The sequence below is a fragment of the Pristis pectinata genome, chromosome 18 (assembly GCF_009764475.1).
Source record: "Pristis pectinata isolate sPriPec2 chromosome 18, sPriPec2.1.pri, whole genome shotgun sequence".
Taxonomy (NCBI): domain Eukaryota; kingdom Metazoa; phylum Chordata; class Chondrichthyes; order Rhinopristiformes; family Pristidae; genus Pristis; species Pristis pectinata.
Window position 1 is genome coordinate 25,075,775 of NC_067422.1, and position 19,782 is coordinate 25,095,556.

The 19,782-nt window shown below is 39.8% G+C and overlaps 1 protein-coding gene and 1 long non-coding RNA gene across 3 annotated transcripts in view; one reads left to right on the top strand and one right to left on the bottom strand.

Moving 5' to 3' along the window:
• Positions 1–795: 795 nt before the first annotated feature.
• LOC127579983 (uncharacterized) lies at positions 796–17,238 on the top strand. The gene is made up of 6 exons (XR_007957754.1): positions 796–910; positions 3,136–3,271; positions 4,095–4,304; positions 9,047–9,159; positions 15,398–15,540; positions 17,146–17,238. It is a non-coding gene; the product is annotated as an uncharacterized LOC127579983 (long non-coding RNA).
• LOC127579982 (nuclear distribution protein nudE-like 1) overlaps positions 17,211–19,782 on the bottom strand; it is a 38,246-nt gene continuing 35,674 nt past the window's right edge. For both annotated transcript variants that reach the window (XM_052033102.1, XM_052033104.1), the window contains one exon: positions 17,211–18,318. In XM_052033102.1, coding sequence (XP_051889062.1) covers positions 18,231–18,318 — 88 coding nt within the window. In that variant the 3' untranslated portion in view covers positions 17,211–18,230. The remainder of the gene's footprint in view (positions 18,319–19,782) is intronic.

Consider the following 19,782-nt stretch of genomic DNA (forward strand, 5'->3'; position numbering starts at 1 on the left):
CCACCCTCTGTCTTCTATGGGCGAGCCAATTCTGAATCCACATAGGCAAGTTTCCCTGGATCCCATGCCTCCTGACTTTATGAATGAGCCTTCCACGAGTGACTGGTGCCACCATGGCTCGGGGGTTGGGAAGAGGTGTGAGGAGAGTAAGGGGCTGGAGTTGGGTGGTGGGGGAATCAACCAGTTCCCCATCCTGAATCTCCTCACCCACACAAGACAAAGAGCAAAGTAGGACTGTTATTCATGAATGGCCTCCTGCCACCCAGACCATGAGCAAAAGACATCTGTTTGGGCAAGGTTAACGATAAGCCGCTTTGTCTGTGTGACTGTCTCCTCATAAAAATTGTGGTTTTCATGACGAATGATTTTGCCAAAATCTAAGAACAATATTTCTGGCTTGGATAAAGCCTAGCCAGAGCTTAAAAGCTCATATTAATTCACTACTGGATAGAAATGGCTGGCAACTTTTGAGGAAAATATTTCACTATTTGAAATAGAAATTTAACTGAACATTGTGTAAAAAGCCAGTTAATTAATAACTGGAGTTTGTCTGTATTGTACTCTGATCTTAAAGTTATAACCTTTATCCCAGAAATGATCAAATAGCACTGAGTGCTGGCTGTTCACTATTGTGTAACTGCCTAGCTGGAGAATTGATAAATGGTTGTTCCAGCATTGTTTGCTCTTTGATCCTGGTATTCAGGTTTAGTATTATCTGGTTTCTACCAGTAAAATGCAATATATGCAAATTGTGAGATTATGCACTGTATAGATGAGCTCAGACCCCTCTGTATCCCTTAACATTCTGGTGCTGTAGAATGTGACCTTGCCTGAGCTGACACTTCACGTCAATGGATCTTCAGAACTGGAAGCTACGGTTTCACAGATGGAACCAGAACAGAGTGATGAGGTGAGGCAAGAAGGCGAGACTGCAGATGCTAGAATCTGGAACAAAAAAAACCCTGGAGATGTGAAGAAATATTGATGTGACCTGCTTAGTTAACTGACTAAAATTTTTTATATATTAAAAAAAATTTGGCCAGCATTTTTATAATGGAAAGTAGAAAATGCACCAAAACTTGTTGTAACTAGGAATGCAGTAACACTGGTTCAATGAGATGCAACTCAGGGAAGTAGTAAAACCCATTGAAAGAAGGTTTACGCTTTTACAGTTTGAACTCAATCTGCCAGCATTTTGACCATGTCTATTCTCCCACCTCCCTCCCCTGCCAAAAAAAGAAAATACTTGGATATATCAATGATGACATTAATACTTCTGAGAAGGTTAAGAAAGGACTGAATGACGCTCACCTAGGCCGTAACAATTCTGTTTCTGTTTTCTAGGTAGATTCAGAAGACATTTGAAGTTCTCCACAAAAGACTGGTTAACAGAATTATAGAGTGAGAATGGGTTTAAAAGTAGTAAATAATCCCAGATTTGCTTAGTTGGAGGCGGGGGGTGGGGGCGGTGTGGTGAGTGGGTAGGGCTGTATTTGCTACCATGCCACGGTAAATGCCACTAATGATTGAAATTCCAACTACCCCCAACACTGATCTCAAGTCTCAACTCAAGTGGAGTAAAGGTAATGTAACTGACCCCGAAAAGAGGGACCAAAGCAGATTCTCACCATGTTCTTTGTTTGTCTACTTGATTTTCTTTTTTGTCTGGTGTAAAAATCATTACCCAACACCTGGATTTATTTAAAGCAGGTTTCAGATCATTCCAATGATTAAGCAAAAATCTTCTCAAACTTTATTTTCATTTTGATAATTTTAAAGGCTCTAGCAATTTTATAAGTGGATAAATTCAGGCCTGGATAAAATGTATCCAGGTTCTTGGATCAAGGAATGAAATATTACAGGTTTTTGACCATTTTTCAAGTGTTCTGGAAGATCAGTTAATGTGATCCTGTTTTTTTTTTTAAAAAAAGGAAAAGGATAAAGGCATTGGTCCATAAATCAATCAGCTTAACATCTCTAGTGGGTAAATGATTGGAAAATATTGAGGAACAAGGTCCCATGTGGCAGGTGTCAGGAATCACCCAGCGGATCCATGGAGGGGTGTCAAGTTTGTCTCGACATTGGCTCCGTGGGAGTAGGAGGGAGTAATGGTTGGTGGGGGTTTGGTTTGAAAGGCTGTGTGCAGTGGGATTCCAAAACTTAATATTAGGTCCCTTGCTTTTGGTGTAGATATTGACTGGATTTCAATGTTAAGGATCATGATTAAGTTTGCAGAGAGTCATCAAAATTGGCAATGTGATTGAAAGGCAGAAAACCGGAAGCTGCAGAGAGATGTGTTTGGATTAGTTCGTTGGATACAAAAGCATTTAGAATTCACTTGGAGCTGAAAGTTGTGGGGGATAAACGAGGAAAAGAAATAGTTAAATCCAAGGGGGCACAGAGGGAGATTGAAGAGCAGATCCACAAATCCCTGAAGGCAACAAGACCAGTGGATTTAGTGGCTAATGCGAGAGTTTATTGGCAATGCCATAGAGCGCATGAGCAGGGAAGTAGTACGAGAACTGCATTAAGTAGGAGTACTGTGAACCGTTCTGATTATCGTACTACAGGAAGGATGTGATTGCAATAGAGGAGATTTACGAGGCTGTGGCATAGCTGGGACTGTTTTGGACAAAAGATAAGATGTAAGATCTCTTTATTAGTCACGTACATCAAAACATACAGTGAAATGCATCTTTTGCGTAGAGTGTTCTGGGGATAACCCGCAAGTGTCGCCACGCTTCCAGCACCGACATAGCATGCCCACAACTTCCTAACCTGTACGTCTTTCGAATGTGGGAGGAAACCGGAGTACCCGGAGGAAACCCACGCAGACACGGGGAAAACATACAAACCCCTTACAGACGGCAGCCGGAATTGAACCCGGGTCGCTGGCGCTGAAAACATAATTGCGTATTTAAAAACCAAGGGATCCAGAAAGATAAATGGGAAAGGGGCTATTTTCCTTAGGAGTAGGGTTGATCACTTGAGGGTGTGGGTGTAAATTAATTGGTGGTAGAATTACAGTTAAGTTTGGGAAATATTTTCCTCAGAGGAATCGGAGTTTGGAACTCTGCATGAAAGGTGTGTCAGAAGAAACCCTCCATATTTAAAAAGTTGTTTTTGTACCTCAAGGAGCCATAACCCATGACATGGAGCAAAAGCTGAGAAATGGGATGAACCTGAATATATCTTTTTATGAAAATCAAAAGAAAACTGCAGATGCTGGAAAACTGAAATAAGAGCTGAAAATACTGGATACACTCAGCAGGTTGGCAACCATCTGTGGGGAGAGAAACAAGAGTTAACTACTCAGATCATTGACTTTTCTTAAGAACAGGGTTATTGAGTATACTTGACAGAAAGGGTCTTCGATCTGAAACATTGACGTTCTTTCTTTCTGCAAATCCTTTAATGGTCTGTAGGGAAATGATGGGGTGAATTGTTTCCATCCTCTGCTGTGATTTACTGCAATTCTATGAAATATCTGTTCATTTTTCCAGCTCTGAGAACGTCTTAAATATTAACTCTAATATTTACTATGATATACATTTTACCATTTGCTCCATTATGGTTTTTAATTAGAATTCTCATCTTATGACATAGACTCAATAGGCTGATTACCCAATGCTGTTTTTTTTTAATGAGTAACCCCATCAGCCCTGTTTCCCTTCCTATTCTCTCGCACATTCCCATCAACTCTGGTTCCCCTGTCAGCCGCCCCCACTAGGGGTAATTCACAGTCGCCAACTAGCACATCCTAGGGATGCAAGAGGAAATGGGAGCACCCAAGGGAAACCCAAACAGTCACAGGGAGGACATATAGGCTCCATACAACTGACACCAGAGGTCAGGATTGAACCCAGGTTGCTGGAGCTGTGAGGCAGCTGCACTACCTGCTATGTTACTAAGCTGCCCTTATGTTTGACCACTGCCTACTTATTCAAAGCACTCTGAGGGATCGCTGGTGATTAACTTATTTCAGCTGAATGCATTGTAGCATCTTTAGATTTGCATTGTACATTTTGTGGATCGTTACTTTTCATAATCTCTGCCTTGTATTAATGATCATTGTGCTGATTCTATTTGCCCAGTTTCTGACGTCAGTGGTAAAGTGACTGCTCACTACTGACCTCGAAGGAAGATCCGGCCTTCTCTGGTGTGAAGCTCACCTTTCCAGAGGTAGATTGCTGAGGGCTGTCAGTTCCACAGGATCTCCGGTGTTAATCAGCAGTGATCACATCAATCAGATGGAGCATCAATCACATTGAGGAATTCTCGGTCAGCAAACATGGAAGCAAAAGGTACATTTTCTAACTAACATTTTAAACATTTTGCAGAGTGTAAGTTCAGATCATACACAAGGTTATGGAAAAAGCTAAAATATTAATCTTTACAGATAAAAATTAAAGATTACTTTTAAAAATAGTTTGATAACGTACAACTTTAATTATCTGTCAGGATCTTGATCCACACATACAAAGTAATTTTTCCAAGGTCAGAAAGAATGAGCAGTCATTATGGCGGAGTACACCATCAAATATTAGCTTGTGCTTGGTTGCACGACGTGCAACACTTCTGGGTGTTTACAGGGACTGACAGTGAGTGGAATTGCACCAGCTCTGACTGATGTTTCAGAAGAATGCTGTCAGGTAAGCAAATCCTTGACTTGTGTGGGCACAAAGTCTGAAGTGAGCTGTCGAGTTGGGAGTGAGAGTGGTGATCCTGATGTCCCTGGGATTCCCCAGCATTACATGGGGGATTTTTTTAAAAAAAAACTAGATCCTGGAGGAACTCAGCGGGTCAGGCAGCATCTGTGGAAGGAAATGGACAGTCAATGTTTCGGGTCGAGGACCTTCATCTGGACTGTATTACACAGGGGTTTTGCCACTGTGATCTTTCACTGGCTGGATCTGTGCAGAATTAGAATTTCTATGCATTCTGAGTATCTTCAACTGGAGATTGGTTGGAGAGAAGTTTCTTTTTCTTATTTTAATATTCCAATAATTTCTTGTTTCAATGTTTTGAACATTATTTCAATACTTTACAGCAGTTTTAATAATTTTTGGATATTTCTAAATGTCAGAGATGTTGTCAAGCTGTTAAAAATGCCTCCTAGCTTTGGCTGGTGACAAGACTCCAACCCCAGCCCTGTGTCCAGTTGAAGGGTGTGAGGGTGATCGTGGAGTGGAGTGGGGCGGGGTAGGGACGGGACCCCATTCTCACCATCCAAGGTTGGAGAGTCAGCTCATCCATCCTTCTGCTTCTGGCCCACGTAAGTGGGGGCTGGGAGGGGCTGCGGTCAGTGACTCCTGGTGGTGGAGCTCATTTCACCCCAGTAGATCCTCACTGAGGATGAGCAGGTAGTCCCTGACAGTGGGATTGGAGTTTTGTCTTTAGCTGTGCATCTGCAGACTAAGATGGCTATTAGTTTGGATATAATGATGGCAAACACTGACAGTTTCACTCCTGAAAAATCAGGTGCAATTATCTTTTTCCCTCCCATACATTTTTTCACTTGTTTTTATTTAATTTTGTTGATGTAGTTTCATAAATGATCTATATATTTTTTTCAAAATCATTATATGACCCTTATCATTACAGCTTTTGTTCTGATGTCTGCTAATTGAAAAAGTTTGTAACTGCTTACTGCAGCTATGTCATTTGGACTGGTCACTCAGAAATATAGTCCTCGTTCCCTCGCCCTCATGAGCATGGACTTCACGTGGTTAACAAAAATATGGACACCAATAAAGCCTCTCTCTTCAAATATACCCTACAAATAAATGTGAATGTGCCATGTGATGTTATAAACACAATAAACTTTAAAATGTTTAAATACCTAAAAAAAAAAATGACATCAGTTAACAAAATATAAAAATTAAATGCCATCATAAAAATATATGCATCTTTCGTGGAATAACCTTGCGTACTGCATCACTTCAAGGGGAGATGATGTAGCAGTCAAACCCCTGGACACTTGTGGTTCATCTGCTGGCTTGGCTCTTGTAAAGAACACTTGTCCAGACCCTCCACTTCTTGTTTGGAAGGCTTATAGATTCATAGAACAGTACAACACAGGAACAGGCCCTTTGGCCCACCATGTCTGCGCCACCCATGATGCCAATCTAACTAATCCCATGTGCCTGCACGAACTCCATATCCTTCGATTCCCTGCCTTTCCCTGTGTTTGTCTGAATGCCTCTTGAATACTGCCATCATGTCTGCTTCTACCAGCTCCCTTGGCAGCCCCTTCTGAGCACCAACCACCCTGTGTGTCTAATTTAAAAAAAACTTGCCTTTCACATCTCCTTTAAGCTTTACCCCCCCTCTCACCAGTGTTTCAAATCTTTTTGGTGAGTACACGGTTCCAAGGATAGTGATTCAGAGGATAATGAGGACTCACTATAATGCAGAGGTTGACTGTACCTCCTTACCAAGAAACCAAGACACTTGTATTCATTGGTCTTTGACGATAGTTGGCTAAAAATCCTAACCAATGTCATGGGGAGCTCATTAGACAAGATATCTTTATTCATCACATGTACATCGAAGCACACTGTGAAATACATCTTTTGCGTAGTGTTCTGGCAGCCCCGCAAGTCTCACCACGCTTCCGGCACCAACATGGCATGCCCACAACTTCCTAACCCGTATGTCTTTGGAATGTGGGAGGAAACCGAAGCACCCAGAGGAAACCCACGCAGACACGGGGAGAACGTACAAACTCCTTACAGCGGCCGGATTTGAACCCAGGTCGCTGGCGCTGTAAAGTGTTATGCTAACCGCTACACTACCGTGCCTGCCCTTGAAAATTTCTTGAAGATACTTTTTAACAAAGTTTTATTTTGATTATTTCTACCAAACTATTGCTGAGTTAAGTGTTCTTCCTGAAAAGTGGCCCAGTGGTGGAGCCATCTCTCATCTCCAGTGACCCAGCTTTGATTTTGACCTCCGGTGCTTTCTCTATGGGTTTGCATGTCCTCCGTTTGAATGCATGTGTTTCCCTTGGGTACTCTACCTTCCTCCAGCATCACAAAAGATGTGCTGGTTGTTAGGTGATTGGTTACTGTAAACTGCCCCTAGTAGACGGAAAATGGGCATGTGTGTGAGAGGGGAATCGAGGGGGAATGGGATTGTTCTGAGAGCCAGCATAGTTGGGCAGGATGGCTTCCTATGTTATGAAATACAAAACATTAACTTGGTTTCTGTCTCCACATGCTATCTGAGCTGCAGAGTATTTCCATCTCTTTTTGGCCTTTGATTATAATTAGTATAACGTGCAAGTATGAAGTAAGCTTCTTTTAGACTACTCGGGTTGTATGAGTTGATCTCCAGGAAATTGGTGTCAAACATTGGAACAATGGACCAGCAGCAAACAGTGTGGAATTTGCTACCATTCAGACAATTCTGCTTAAACTGAGGATAGAGGGAGTTGCCCCTGGTGTACCCTAACACTACCCAACGTTTGATATCACACAATGCTGGCTGAGACCTCGGACCATGTTGACATCTACTCTTTCAAGGGCATAGCAAAGCAGAGAAGCCATAAATCTCCACTAGAAATGCAAGTATGGCAGATGCTAAAGGTGAGCCTTGACCTAATCCAGCTCATAATTTTAGATATTGACTAAAGTGACCTTTCAGATCATTTTTCAGCTACGTCTATTTTTGAATACTCAAAAATATCAGGAAAAATGATGAAAAACCATGTGAAAATGCTAAATGTGGTTAAAATAATGGGACTGGGTGAAGGGAGATGACAGTAAAAATGTTCCTAAGGTTGGTTTTATTATCTGATTTCCAAGTATTTTGGTTGTGTCCAGTATTGACCTCGGAAGAGTAGATGTCAACATGCTCAGATGTCTCAGCCAGCATTGTGTGATATCGAACATTGGGCAGTGTTAAGGGCACACCAGGGGCAACTCACTCTATCCTCATTACAGCCATCAAGTTAGAAGCCAGGTTGTAAAAAGAAAATACAACTGTTGGTCAACCAAAGATCAATGATAGCAAAGGGAGAGAAGACCTTTGTCTCATTTTCAGAAGCTGCCTTTGGATTGAATATGAATTTTATGTCTGAGTGGCTGCAAGTAAATTCAGACACAAGTTAAGTAAAACTATAGATGGAGTGCAGAGCATAACGTCTATCAAAAGCTAACCTGGCATTTTTGTTTTTTCCACTACCGCGTCTCCTTAAAAGGTTCTCTTAAACCTTTACCGATCATGTCTCCATTGTTTTTAAGATCGTGTAGTGGGAAGACATCGACCTTTTCCGAGGTTGCTTAATTCAATCAGTTTTTAGTTCAAAGTTATTTGCTCCTGCTTAAACACAATCTGCTTGATGGATGCAGGAAAACGGCCACTGAGAGCAAGGACTTTACCAGAAGCCAGTTTGGCAGCAATAACTAACTTGTATTTATGTAATGTTCCTTGTGCTTCTCCTGCAATTAATTACTGATCTGCACAAGTACCTGGTATTCTGGACAAATATATCCAATTTGACTTAGGGGTGTGTCAGCTGGAACAGCCATCAGTTGACCTATTTTGTGTTGAGCTTTGGTGAACACTTGGCCAGGGATTATAGAACATCCTGATTCTCCCAACTATTTTAACAGACTTTTAGCTTCCAATTGAACAAGTTTGACTGCTTTTACCATCCTATCCTGGAGTACATCCAAGTCCATGCTTGGTATCACCACACAGTGAAACAGGAAAAATGAAAGCACACCTTGCTTCCTCTTAACCCCCCACTTCACAGAATAAGAGTTCTGAATGTGTGTAATCTAATGAGCGAATTTATACTGTCAAACTTTTCTTATTAATTTCAAACTGCCAATGCTTTAGGAAGAAACAGGCCTTAGCATTCTGTTAAACTTTACTGCAATTTTTAAAATACATTCAGCATACCTGCCTTTGAGTTGGCAATATATAAATGCCCTCTAATCCTACTCGTAAATGCACATCTAGAAATAAGATAGATTCTCCACACTTTGTGTGATATAAGGTTTAGATTTTACATGACTGTCCTTTCCTTTTGTTGCAGAATAAATTATAAATTTTGATTTGAAGTACAACTGTGAAGCTGAGATTGCCTGTATTAATGGAAACAGGAAATGGAAGGAGCATTACTACTTGTATTTTCTGAAGCAAGGTCAAGTAAGTCACACCAGTCTTTGCAATCTTTCTTCATGTTCTAATGCGAATCAAAATGGATAGATGTGTGGAGAACGTTGTGCATCTGTAAATGGAAAGACCATATCTTTCCAACAAAGAAAATTATTATACTGCTGCTTAACTTGGCATAGTTTTACCTGTGAAACAGTTGACCTGGACGTTAACTACACATGCAAATTACCTAATATCTACCATCATGTACACTTAAATGAGAATTTCTGAAAAAATTAAATATAATTAAGTAAAACATTTTTCTCTTTTCGAATCCCTGATTGGTACTTGAACTTTAAAAGCAAAACTTTTTATTCAGTCTACTTTGCCTATAATTAAATGTACATGCCAGAATAAGAGGAGGTCTACAACATGCCTTCTGATGCAGAGAGATTTGCCACAATCACTTGCTTTTTGCTATAAGAGTCCAGTTTAATATTTTAGCTTTTGGCAGCTAAAGGCTATCATTGGTGTTAACTATCTTGGAGGGAAATGTTAATGACATCTTACCCATTACAAAGGAAACTCCACCCAGCCATTTGAGTTTTCAGGATACATAAATCACATAAATCCATTCCAGGGATTTTAGTACATTATCTAGGCTTATCAAACATGCTGACTTTCAGATTAAACCAAGGTTCTGAATTACCCAAGAGGATGTAAGAAAGATCCTGTGACATTAATTGAAATCCAGGCACGTTTTCTGCACATCCTGATAATTATCACTCCCTCGTTTCCAAAACAGGTTTTCTGTTTTCATCTCAGATGTTCAGAGGCACAGAGTTTTCCATTAGTAATTTCAGATAATTCTGCTTACATTATTTTCACTTCCCTTAGGCTCATCTTTTATTGGGTTACTTATCCCATTACCACCCTTTTTCATGCATATTTGCATCTTCTCTACAGCTTAAAGTCTGTTTATCTCCAATCTTTCCCAGCCTAATGAAAAGATACCAACCTGAGTTGTAATGGTTTCTCTTTTCACTGCTGCTGTCTGACCTGCTGCATAATTACAGCATTCAGTTTTTAATGATCAAGTAATCTATTGTAATCACTTTGTTCATTGAGACCTTGCTTGTTGCACTTGTCAGGTTTCCTTATATTACAATAGTGATATCACTGCAAACTAAATCTTTGAATTAAATACCTGGGAACTGATTTTTTTTTTGACCAGCTGGGGCACAGGCAGCCCAAATCTAATATCAGGTAAAAATCAAAAACACTGCAGATGCTGGGTATCTCAAATAAAATCAGAAAATCCTCGGAAACGCTCTGCAGGTTAGGCAGCATGTGCGGAAACAGGAAAAGTGTTAACCTTTTCAGGTGTGAATGAAGGGTCTTTGTCCAGGCTGTGAACTCCATGTGCTGCACTTAATAATCTCACAGGCAGGTGGAAATTGAACTGTGCGGTACCAGACCATGACAATAGTGTCTGGGATCCTTTATTTGGGGGGGATGTTAAATATACCTAACTGAGCCAGCTTGTCGCCGTGATGATGATCCTTTGCACACATGCAATATTTTTAAATGCATGTCTTCAGTCACTGGGAGAGATTTAGAAGTGGCTTTTTTTTTAAAAAATCTGAAAATAATGCAACTTTGAAATATTTACTTGCAGTTTTCCCCAAATGGAATATTCTAAAGAAACAACTCGGGTTGTAGGTCATTGCGAGTCTGACAATTCTCAGTGAAGTACAGTAAAAATTCACTCTCCAAATGTGATGAACTGATCCCAATTTGTTTGGTGGTATCTGTGGTTACCAAAGAGCACAACGTCACCCCATCACATTTATTTACTTGGTTGCTATTTTGGCAATACTTCAAATATAAAGCCATTGTAAATTCTATAAAGGAATTAAATTAATGTGGGAACATAGAGTATTAAGATTATAACTTTAGATAATCCCTCTGCTGACTTGTTTAAATTTAGTCCAACCTTCTAATACCAGTCTGTGATATAATAGATATTGCTACGTGGACCTGAGATTTACAAAAATAATGTTAAACAGTTATATTGAACACAAAAGAAATACAAATATTAGGATTACTATACATATAAACACACACGAGAATATATAATGGACTCTTCACCTTAAGTATTGTTTTGACTTGGTTACTAATATACATCAGATACATTAAATTACATTATCAGATGCAAAAATTACATTTTAATACCTTTTTCAAATATGAAGACATTGCATCTTTACTATAGCCGACATACCACTGTTTTAAAGAATCTTTACCTTGCTTTGCCATTGGATCTGTGTTTGCAGAGCTCCACATCAATGGCTACATTTAAAGATATTTTTTCAATAAAGCTATCATTCCAAGTAAAAATGAACGTGAGTGAAATTTTTTAAAAAATGATAAAGGACATCAAAATCTTGTCTGCCACACAGTCTGAGTCTCCTAACTAGCCCTGATATTTGCTTCCTAATGGTCCCATAAATTAATTAAGATTTTACCCAGATACAGGGAATTTTTAAATAGAATTCACTCCAATAAAAGTTTGTGATAATTTTGAATGTTTGCTGCACTAAACAATTTCCTGCAGTGTTACTAACAGCTAGAGAGGATGCAGTATGTAACTTGAGTGTGAAGATTTTCGCACCAACTCTGGACCAAGCATGAACATTCATTTAAATAGAGGTAACAGCACCATCCACTGGACAAAATAGGTATTTACCTTATTGCATCACACTGTGACTTCAGTGAACTGTTATTCCAATTATGACCAAAGAAAAAAAAACTAGAATTTCCTACAACAAGAACATAGATAAGCTGCTCGGTAGGATGGATTAGTAATTTCAAAGGATAACTACTTGTGTCTTCCTGAGCTCCTCCCATTTGCCTGCGTTTGGCCCATATCCCTCTAAGCCTTTCCTAACTGTGTACCTGTCCCAAATGTCTTTTAAACATTGTAACTGTACCCGCCTCTGCCACTCTGACAGCTCGTTCCATGTAACCACAACCATTTGTGTGGAAAAACTTGCCTCTCAGCTCCCCTTTGGGTCTTTCCCCTCTCACCTTAAGCCTGTGTCCTCTAGTTTTAGACTCCCCTACCCTGGGAAAAAGGCTGTGACAATCTGTCTTATCAGTGGCCCTTATGCTTTTGTAAACTTCTGTAAGGTCACTCCTCAGCCTCCTTTGCTCCATGGTACACAATCCACCCTATCCAGTGTCTCCATATAACTCAAGCCCTGCAGACCCAGCATCATCTTTGTGAATCCTTTTTGCTTAATCACATCCTGCCTATAGTATGGCGACCAACACTGCACACAATATTCCAGCTGCGATCTCACCAACGTCTTATACAGCTGTAACATGACATCCCAACTCTTGTACTCAGTGCCCAGTCTGAAGGTAAGCGTGCCATGTGTCTTCACCACCACCATGTCTATGTTGCCACTTTCAGGGAACTATGTACTTGTAACCCTAGGTCTCTCTGTTCTACAACACTCCCCAGGGCTGCCTGGCCCGCTGAGTATTTTGTGTCTTTATTTCAGATTTCCAGCTTCTGCAGTTTTTACTTTACTTTTGATGTTGTCCTTCTGCTTATATACACCCAGTGAAATTGAGTGGTGTTATAGCCATGATAGTATGATCACTGTGCAGTAGCCCTGCAATTGATGCACACTGCTACAAACTTCGGACATGCGTGAGGTCATTCGGCATTTAGCTTTTTCTTTGTACTGTCGAGCACTCAAGGGGAACGTGTCCAGTATCAGAGGGTTGTGTGGGGGGAGAGGACCAGCAACCAGACGCCCAGTTGGGGCTTCCATTAGGAGGCGTCAGAGGGGTGGGGATGTTTGGGGTGAGGCTGTGAAGATGTCAAGCTTGGGATACCTCTGTGTGTTTCCATTGCTGCTGTGCTATGAAAAGTGGATTTGCCTGGTAATATCTGAAAAGGAATGATGTCACTTGATGCATTTGATGCTGAAATTATATCAAACATGCAAGTATGACTCATGCCACAAATAGATTAGTCAGATTTTCAGAGTGTATCACAGAATGACCTGGAAATAGTCCTCATTATGTTCCTCTTGTGAACGCTGTCTCCAGCCACCCAACTCCAAGACCATAAGACATGGGAGCAGAATTAGGCCATTTGGTCCGTCGAGTCTGCTCCGCCATTCGATCGTGACTGATTTATTTTTCCCTCTCAACCCCATTCTCCTGCCTTCTCCTTGTAACCTTTGATGGGGTTGTGAGGGAAAGAACCTATCAACCTCTGCTTTAAATATATCCAATGACTTGGTCTCCACAGCTGTCTGTGGCAATGAATTCCACAGATTCACCACCCTCTGGCTAACGAAATTCCTCCTCATCTCTGTTCTAAAGGGACATCCTTCTATTCTGAGGCTGTGCCCTCTGGTCCTAGACTCTCCCACTATTGGAAACATCCTCTCCCCGTCCACTCTATCCAGGCCTTTCAATATTCGGTAGGATTCAGTGAGATCCCCACTAATCATTCTCATAAATCTCTTTGGAAACTTTCTGAAACAACCATTTTTAAGTTCAGAATTTATGCCATGCCATTGCTAATATTACCCACTTCCACATTCATAACATTGACTGACTCTAAAATAGGTGCTATAATGGACAACGAATGTTATCAAAAATTACAGGGGGATCTTGATCAGCTGAGTAAGTGGGCTGAGGAATGGCAAATCAAGTTTAATTTGGTTAAGTGTGAGGTGTTGCATTTTGGAAAGTCAAATCCAGGTAAGAACTTCACAGTGAATGACAGGGCCCTGAGGAGAGTTGTAGAACAGAGGGGCCTTATGCTACAAGTACACGATTCACTGAAAGTGGAATGACGGGCAGACAGGGTGGTGAAGAAGGCTTTTGGCACACTGGCCTCCATCAGTCAGGGCACTGAGTATAAAAGTTGGGAGGTCGTAGTATGGTTGTACAAGACGCTGGTGAGGCGTTCAGTTTTGGTCACCCTGCTTTAGGAAAGATGTTGTTAAACAGGAAAGAGTGCAGAAAAGATTTACAAGGATGTTGCCAGGACTTGAGGGACTGAGTTATTGGGAGAGGTTCGACAGGCTAGGACTTTATTCCTTAGAGTGTAGGAGATAGAGGTGATTTTATAGAGGTGTATAAAATCATGAGGGGCATAGAGTGAATGCACTCGATCTTTTTCCCAGTGTTGGGGAATCACAAAACAGGGCATGGGTTAAGGTGAGGAGGGAAAGATTTAATAGGAACTTGAAGAGCAATTTTTTTTACACACAAAGGGTGGTGTCTATGTGGAATGGGCTGCCAGAGGAAGTGGTCGAGGCAGGTACAATAACAATTTTTAAAAGACAGTTGGACAGGTACATGGATTGGAAATGTTTACAAGGTTATGGGCCAAATGCTGGCAAATGGGACCAACTTGGATGGGGCATCTTGGTCAGCATGGACCAGTTGGTCCGAAAGGCCTGTTTCAGTGTTGTTTAACTCTGAAACTGCTCCATGACTTTACTTCTAGTTTTGATGTTCTGTCCTGTTCTGATTTCCATAAATTTGAGCTCATCTGAAAGACATGGAACCCTCAAGCTTGCATGTTACTTCCAGCTAGGCAAATCCTCCAGACTGAAATTCCTATTGTTTTCAAATCCCTTCCTGTTCTCATCCCTCTCTAATTTCCTCCAGCCTCCATAATTCATTGTGGCTTCCACACTAGAACACCAGTCTCTTGCTCATTCACAAATTTAATTGCAGCACAGTGGCATATAGAGCTGCTACCTCACAGTGTTGGGTACCCGTGTTCAATTCTGAACTTGGGTGATGTCTGGGTGGAGTTTTCATGTTCTCTTGTGACCAAGTGGGTTTCCTCCCACATCCCAAAGACGTGCAAATTGGTAGGTTAATTAGCCAGTAGCTAAATTGGGGAGGGGGTTGATGGGAATGTAGAATTTTAAAAAAATAGAATATAGAATTGGTGAAAATGGGTGATTGATGGTCAACACAGACTCTGTAAGCTGAAAGGCCTGTTTCTGCTCCATGGCTCCATTGGCATATGTCTTTCAGTTACTCATACACAACATTTTGGAACTTGCTTCCAGGCTTTAAGACGCTCCTTCAAAATGTGCCTCATTGAATAAGCATTTAATTGTCTTCTCTAATATCTTATATGTAGTTAGTTTTAGGATGCTTTTGCTGTATTAAGGATACAATATATAAAAGAAAGTGTTAATCAAGAGTAGTGTGATAAATAACATTTTTAATTGATTTAAAGGATGGCGGCTTAGCTAATAGCTTTTGAGATAGTGGAGGTGATCTACTACTGTGAACTGCTGCAGTCCTTCTAGTGAAAATACTTCCACAGTGAATTCCAGGATTTGGAGTCAGTCATGATGAACTGGGGGATATATTTTCAAGGTAGGTTGGTGTGCGACTTGGTCTTTTCATGTACCTGCTACTCTTGATTGGAGTGGTCAGGAGCTTTGAAGGTGCTGTCAGAGTAGTCCTCTATAGGTGCTGTACAGTCTGTTATACAGCAGTGCATTTATTAGATAGTACACAATAATACTACAATGCATAGAGAAAGTGGGTGTTGAGTGAGGTGGATAGGTGTGTCTTTTTTAAAGTCAGATTTGCACATTTTAGGCGTTGATTGTTCATCCTTAACTGGCCTGTAAGATGGAGACTAGCCACGTCCTTGAACCACAGGTGGAGTACCAGGATTTAAACTCAGCAACAATGAAAGGAAAGGCAGGGTGGTGGCGACTCAAAGGGAGCTTGTAAGTAGTAATGTTCCCATTTGCTAGATGCACTTGACCTTGAGAGTAGTTAGTGTGGTTTTGGTAGGTGTTGTCAGTAAGTAACTGCACACTGCAGCCACTCTGCGTCTTTGGTGGTGGGTATGAATGCAGGTTGCTTTGCAGTGGATGGCGTCAAGAATCTTGGGTGTTTAACAACAGAAGCCGTGAGTGTGGTGGACTGCACTCATTGAATGCAAATGGAGAATATACCTCACACTCATGATTTGTGCCTTGCAGGTGGAGGAATGGTTTTGGGGTGGCAGGAGCAGAGTCATTCACTACAGGCTACCCACCCTCTCGCCTACTATAATAGTCACAGTATTTGTGTTTCTGGTCATTGGAAACCTACGCCTGGAAGTGAATGTTTTGGGAATTCAGCAGTAGTAATGTTATTGAATGTCAAAGACAGGTAGTTAGATTCCCTTCTGGAGGAGCTGGTCATTGCTTAATACTCACATGGCATAGATGTTACCTAACCTGTTTTATTTTGAACTTCAATATGGTAAAATGTTGGTTAATTTATCAAACTCAAGTCTCTGCAGTGCCAGTCTAATAGTCCTGAGATAAGAGTTTAAATTGCACCAGAACAGTTAATTGAAATAATCAAATAAAAGGGCAACAATTCTGTAATTTAGGACAACATGTGCAGGCTGGTTGTTGAGCATGCTAAATGATCTCAACTCTCATCTACAGTGCACATTTTAGAAGTTGTGAAAAACTATCCTGTGCAGACAAGCTATAAATAGACTGACCTTGCACAGGTGGCGCTGAGGTTAGACTTGATCTGGAGGGTCCTATTTTGGTGTTATTTAAAAGGATTGCTTGACCTTACCTGCGCTCCTGCAGTGAATTGAAAGCATCTGTCATCTTTATTAGTGCCTCTCTCACCTTGCTACTGTCCTCAGGCCAATCTATTGACCCATTGCCATGTCAATATCTTTGTTCCAGGAGTTTTACCATGGCAGGAGTTCCCAAAACTTAGTGCAAGGCTTGTTCTACAGACACTACCTTGGGTTTCATTGCAATGCTGAGGCTCACACAAACCTGTCATCAATCCCTCCAGTGTCACTCTGCTTCAATACTCCTTTTCAGGCACCTTACCATTTCTAGCATAGTGTAACAGTAATTTTGAAACTACTGACCTTAACCAAAGTGTCCTATATCTAACATCAGACCCTGTGACATATTGGTGTAATAAAATCATTACTGCTTCCATTTACAGTGTATGTTAATCATAACACAGGAAGCAGGATATTATGGAAAGGAAGTGCACGTTACGAAGAAAAGTTCATATACCGGTAGAAAGACAAGTTTTATTTCCAGTTCCTCCTTTTGATATATAGGCCTTGTACAAATTAGTAATCATTGTTTGTTCAGTGTCATAGTTACTAAACCTTAATCTGTACTTTAAAAAAATAAAGTTTAGTACGATACTTTCCACAGGCTTACCAACAACTCCTGCCTGTATTCCATTACATTTTAACAGACTAACACACTGCAGCTGTTGAAAGAACAAATTTATTACTGTAAGATTAAACAGCAGATTCTACAACATATCATGATTTGTTACAACTGTATGGTAAACGTTATATTAAACATGCCATATAGAATCTGAATAAATAATGCTACAAAGCCCAAGCTATGTACAAATGTCTTGGGAAATTATGTTTACAAACATATACAGTAACAATGTAAACAGGTAACACAATTATCTGAATTATGCAAAAAAAAGTGATTTGAGTTGATGCATAGAAACAAATGCTGCAAATAATTCAAATAAATTGTATTAGTTATCCAACTTTTGCATTTTTTTTAAAAACAAACCATTTGCACTTAAACAGTGCTTAAATATATCTTAATAAATCTGACATTAGAAATCAAGAATTGTACAGTACAACATAAAAATTACAGGATTTGGTGCTTTAAAATATCACCAAATCCAGGCACATAACCAAGAAACCTAGACCAATATCTGGAGAGTCACAACCGTACAAGTGGCATGAACAAATACCATGTATACCACATTATCTTTGAATATGTAGACTTTTCCAATACTGCTTGGAATTTAAATTTTGAATGTCTGTTGTTGCTGTAACGCATAATAGGAATAGCATTAATATCAACAAGAAATCTAATTAACATTTTACCAGAGGCAAACTGGTTAACTGAAAATCTCATCCAGAACAAATGAAAGTAGTTCAGAAATTTCTACACACTGCAGTGCACTCCATTTGTAGCCAGGTTACAAAGGTTATCCTGTTGTTTGTCGATATTTTCTTTTTTAAAAAAAAGGTGCAGTATGGCTATTTAGACACTGAGTGGCAGCATGCCAGGTGGGGAAGAAGGTGGTGCTGATCCAATTCCAGCAGGTCCTTGGTCTAGACCATTTACTGCCCTACATTCAACAAAAGAAACTCGTTACAGTAATGCATTTTACACAACAATGCTACAGTAAATGGGATCTAACGACCTGGCAAATTCTGATCAAGATTCAAATGTTAATTATTACAGTTTCTAAAGTGTCTCAAGACAATTAGAGTTCACTGTTCTGCGTGGGTTTCCTCCCACATTCTAAAGACATATGGGTAGGTTAATTTGGGGTTTAAAATGGGTGGTGCGGACTCATTGGGCTAGAAGGGCCTGTTACCACGCTGTAAATAAAATTTAAAAATTTTTTTTAAATTTAAAAAAAGCTCATTTCCCTGGCTTGAGAGAGTAAACTTTTATATAGACTAATCAATTCATTTGCTTTGGTTTCCTGCTGAGTCTATTTCTGGAGATTTGACTTCCTTCAATACTTTGTCTGTATCCTGCAGCATTGCCTGACCTTAAAAGTTAAAGAGCTACATTACTCTTCTACTGTTGTAATCTGGCAAAACTCTACATGAAAATATTAAAATATTCTATTGGAAAATGGCATTAGATTATAAATTACAACTAAATGATGATCTCATTAGCGATTATAGTCTGAAACCTACATGATAGTTAACATGTTATTTCAAACTTCAGGAGTTGAACTGATTTGCTCTGGTTTCTTTCAGTAGCACAATGTGCATGTTGAAAAATTCGTAAAGAAAACTATCCCAAGAAGATTGGAATGCTCATGAATTATCTACATTAAAAAAATTAATAGATGTGATTTTATAATTGATTTGGAAAAGGGAAACAGCAATTTTCATATTTCAAAATTGACTTTTATATACAATCTAATGATCATATCTAATTACAAAATTTATTGCATCTGGATAAAGCTTCTGTAAAACTACAAAATAGTTACATCTAAGCATTGATAGAATATTTTTAAAACAAAACTACAGAAAACTTGAAGATCGAATGTACACACTTGTTAGTACTAGTTTAGCCATGCCTCAGCTTTCACAGTACAAGGAATAAATCCACAACCAGGTTTTTTTTTGAAAAGAAAACATTGTGTATTGGGTAGAATCAATTTTGAAAGTTACTCTTTTATTTAAAGCTTTTCTGATGACATAAACTTCCAGCTATATTCCAGTATTTAAATTTCCATTTCAAAGTTCAGCCCAGTACACAAAACTTTAGTTTTGATTTGACCATAAACCTCCACATTTAGCAAGCAGTCCTTGTGTTATGCAGATACAAGACTTCACCAGAAAAACTTTCACAATTCTGAGAGAGAATCTACCCAGAAACTAAATGTTTTGCGGTATATTTGCCTCTGTTTCTTGTAAAGAAACTCAATAATGTGTAATCATGAACTCATCTAAAATGCTGTTTCCAGACACATGCACACATATGGCTTAAAAAAGATTGAATTTTGGCTCCTTGGACTTCTGACATTCCAAATCCCAAAATACACTCTCAGCCACTTTCACTCTCTATT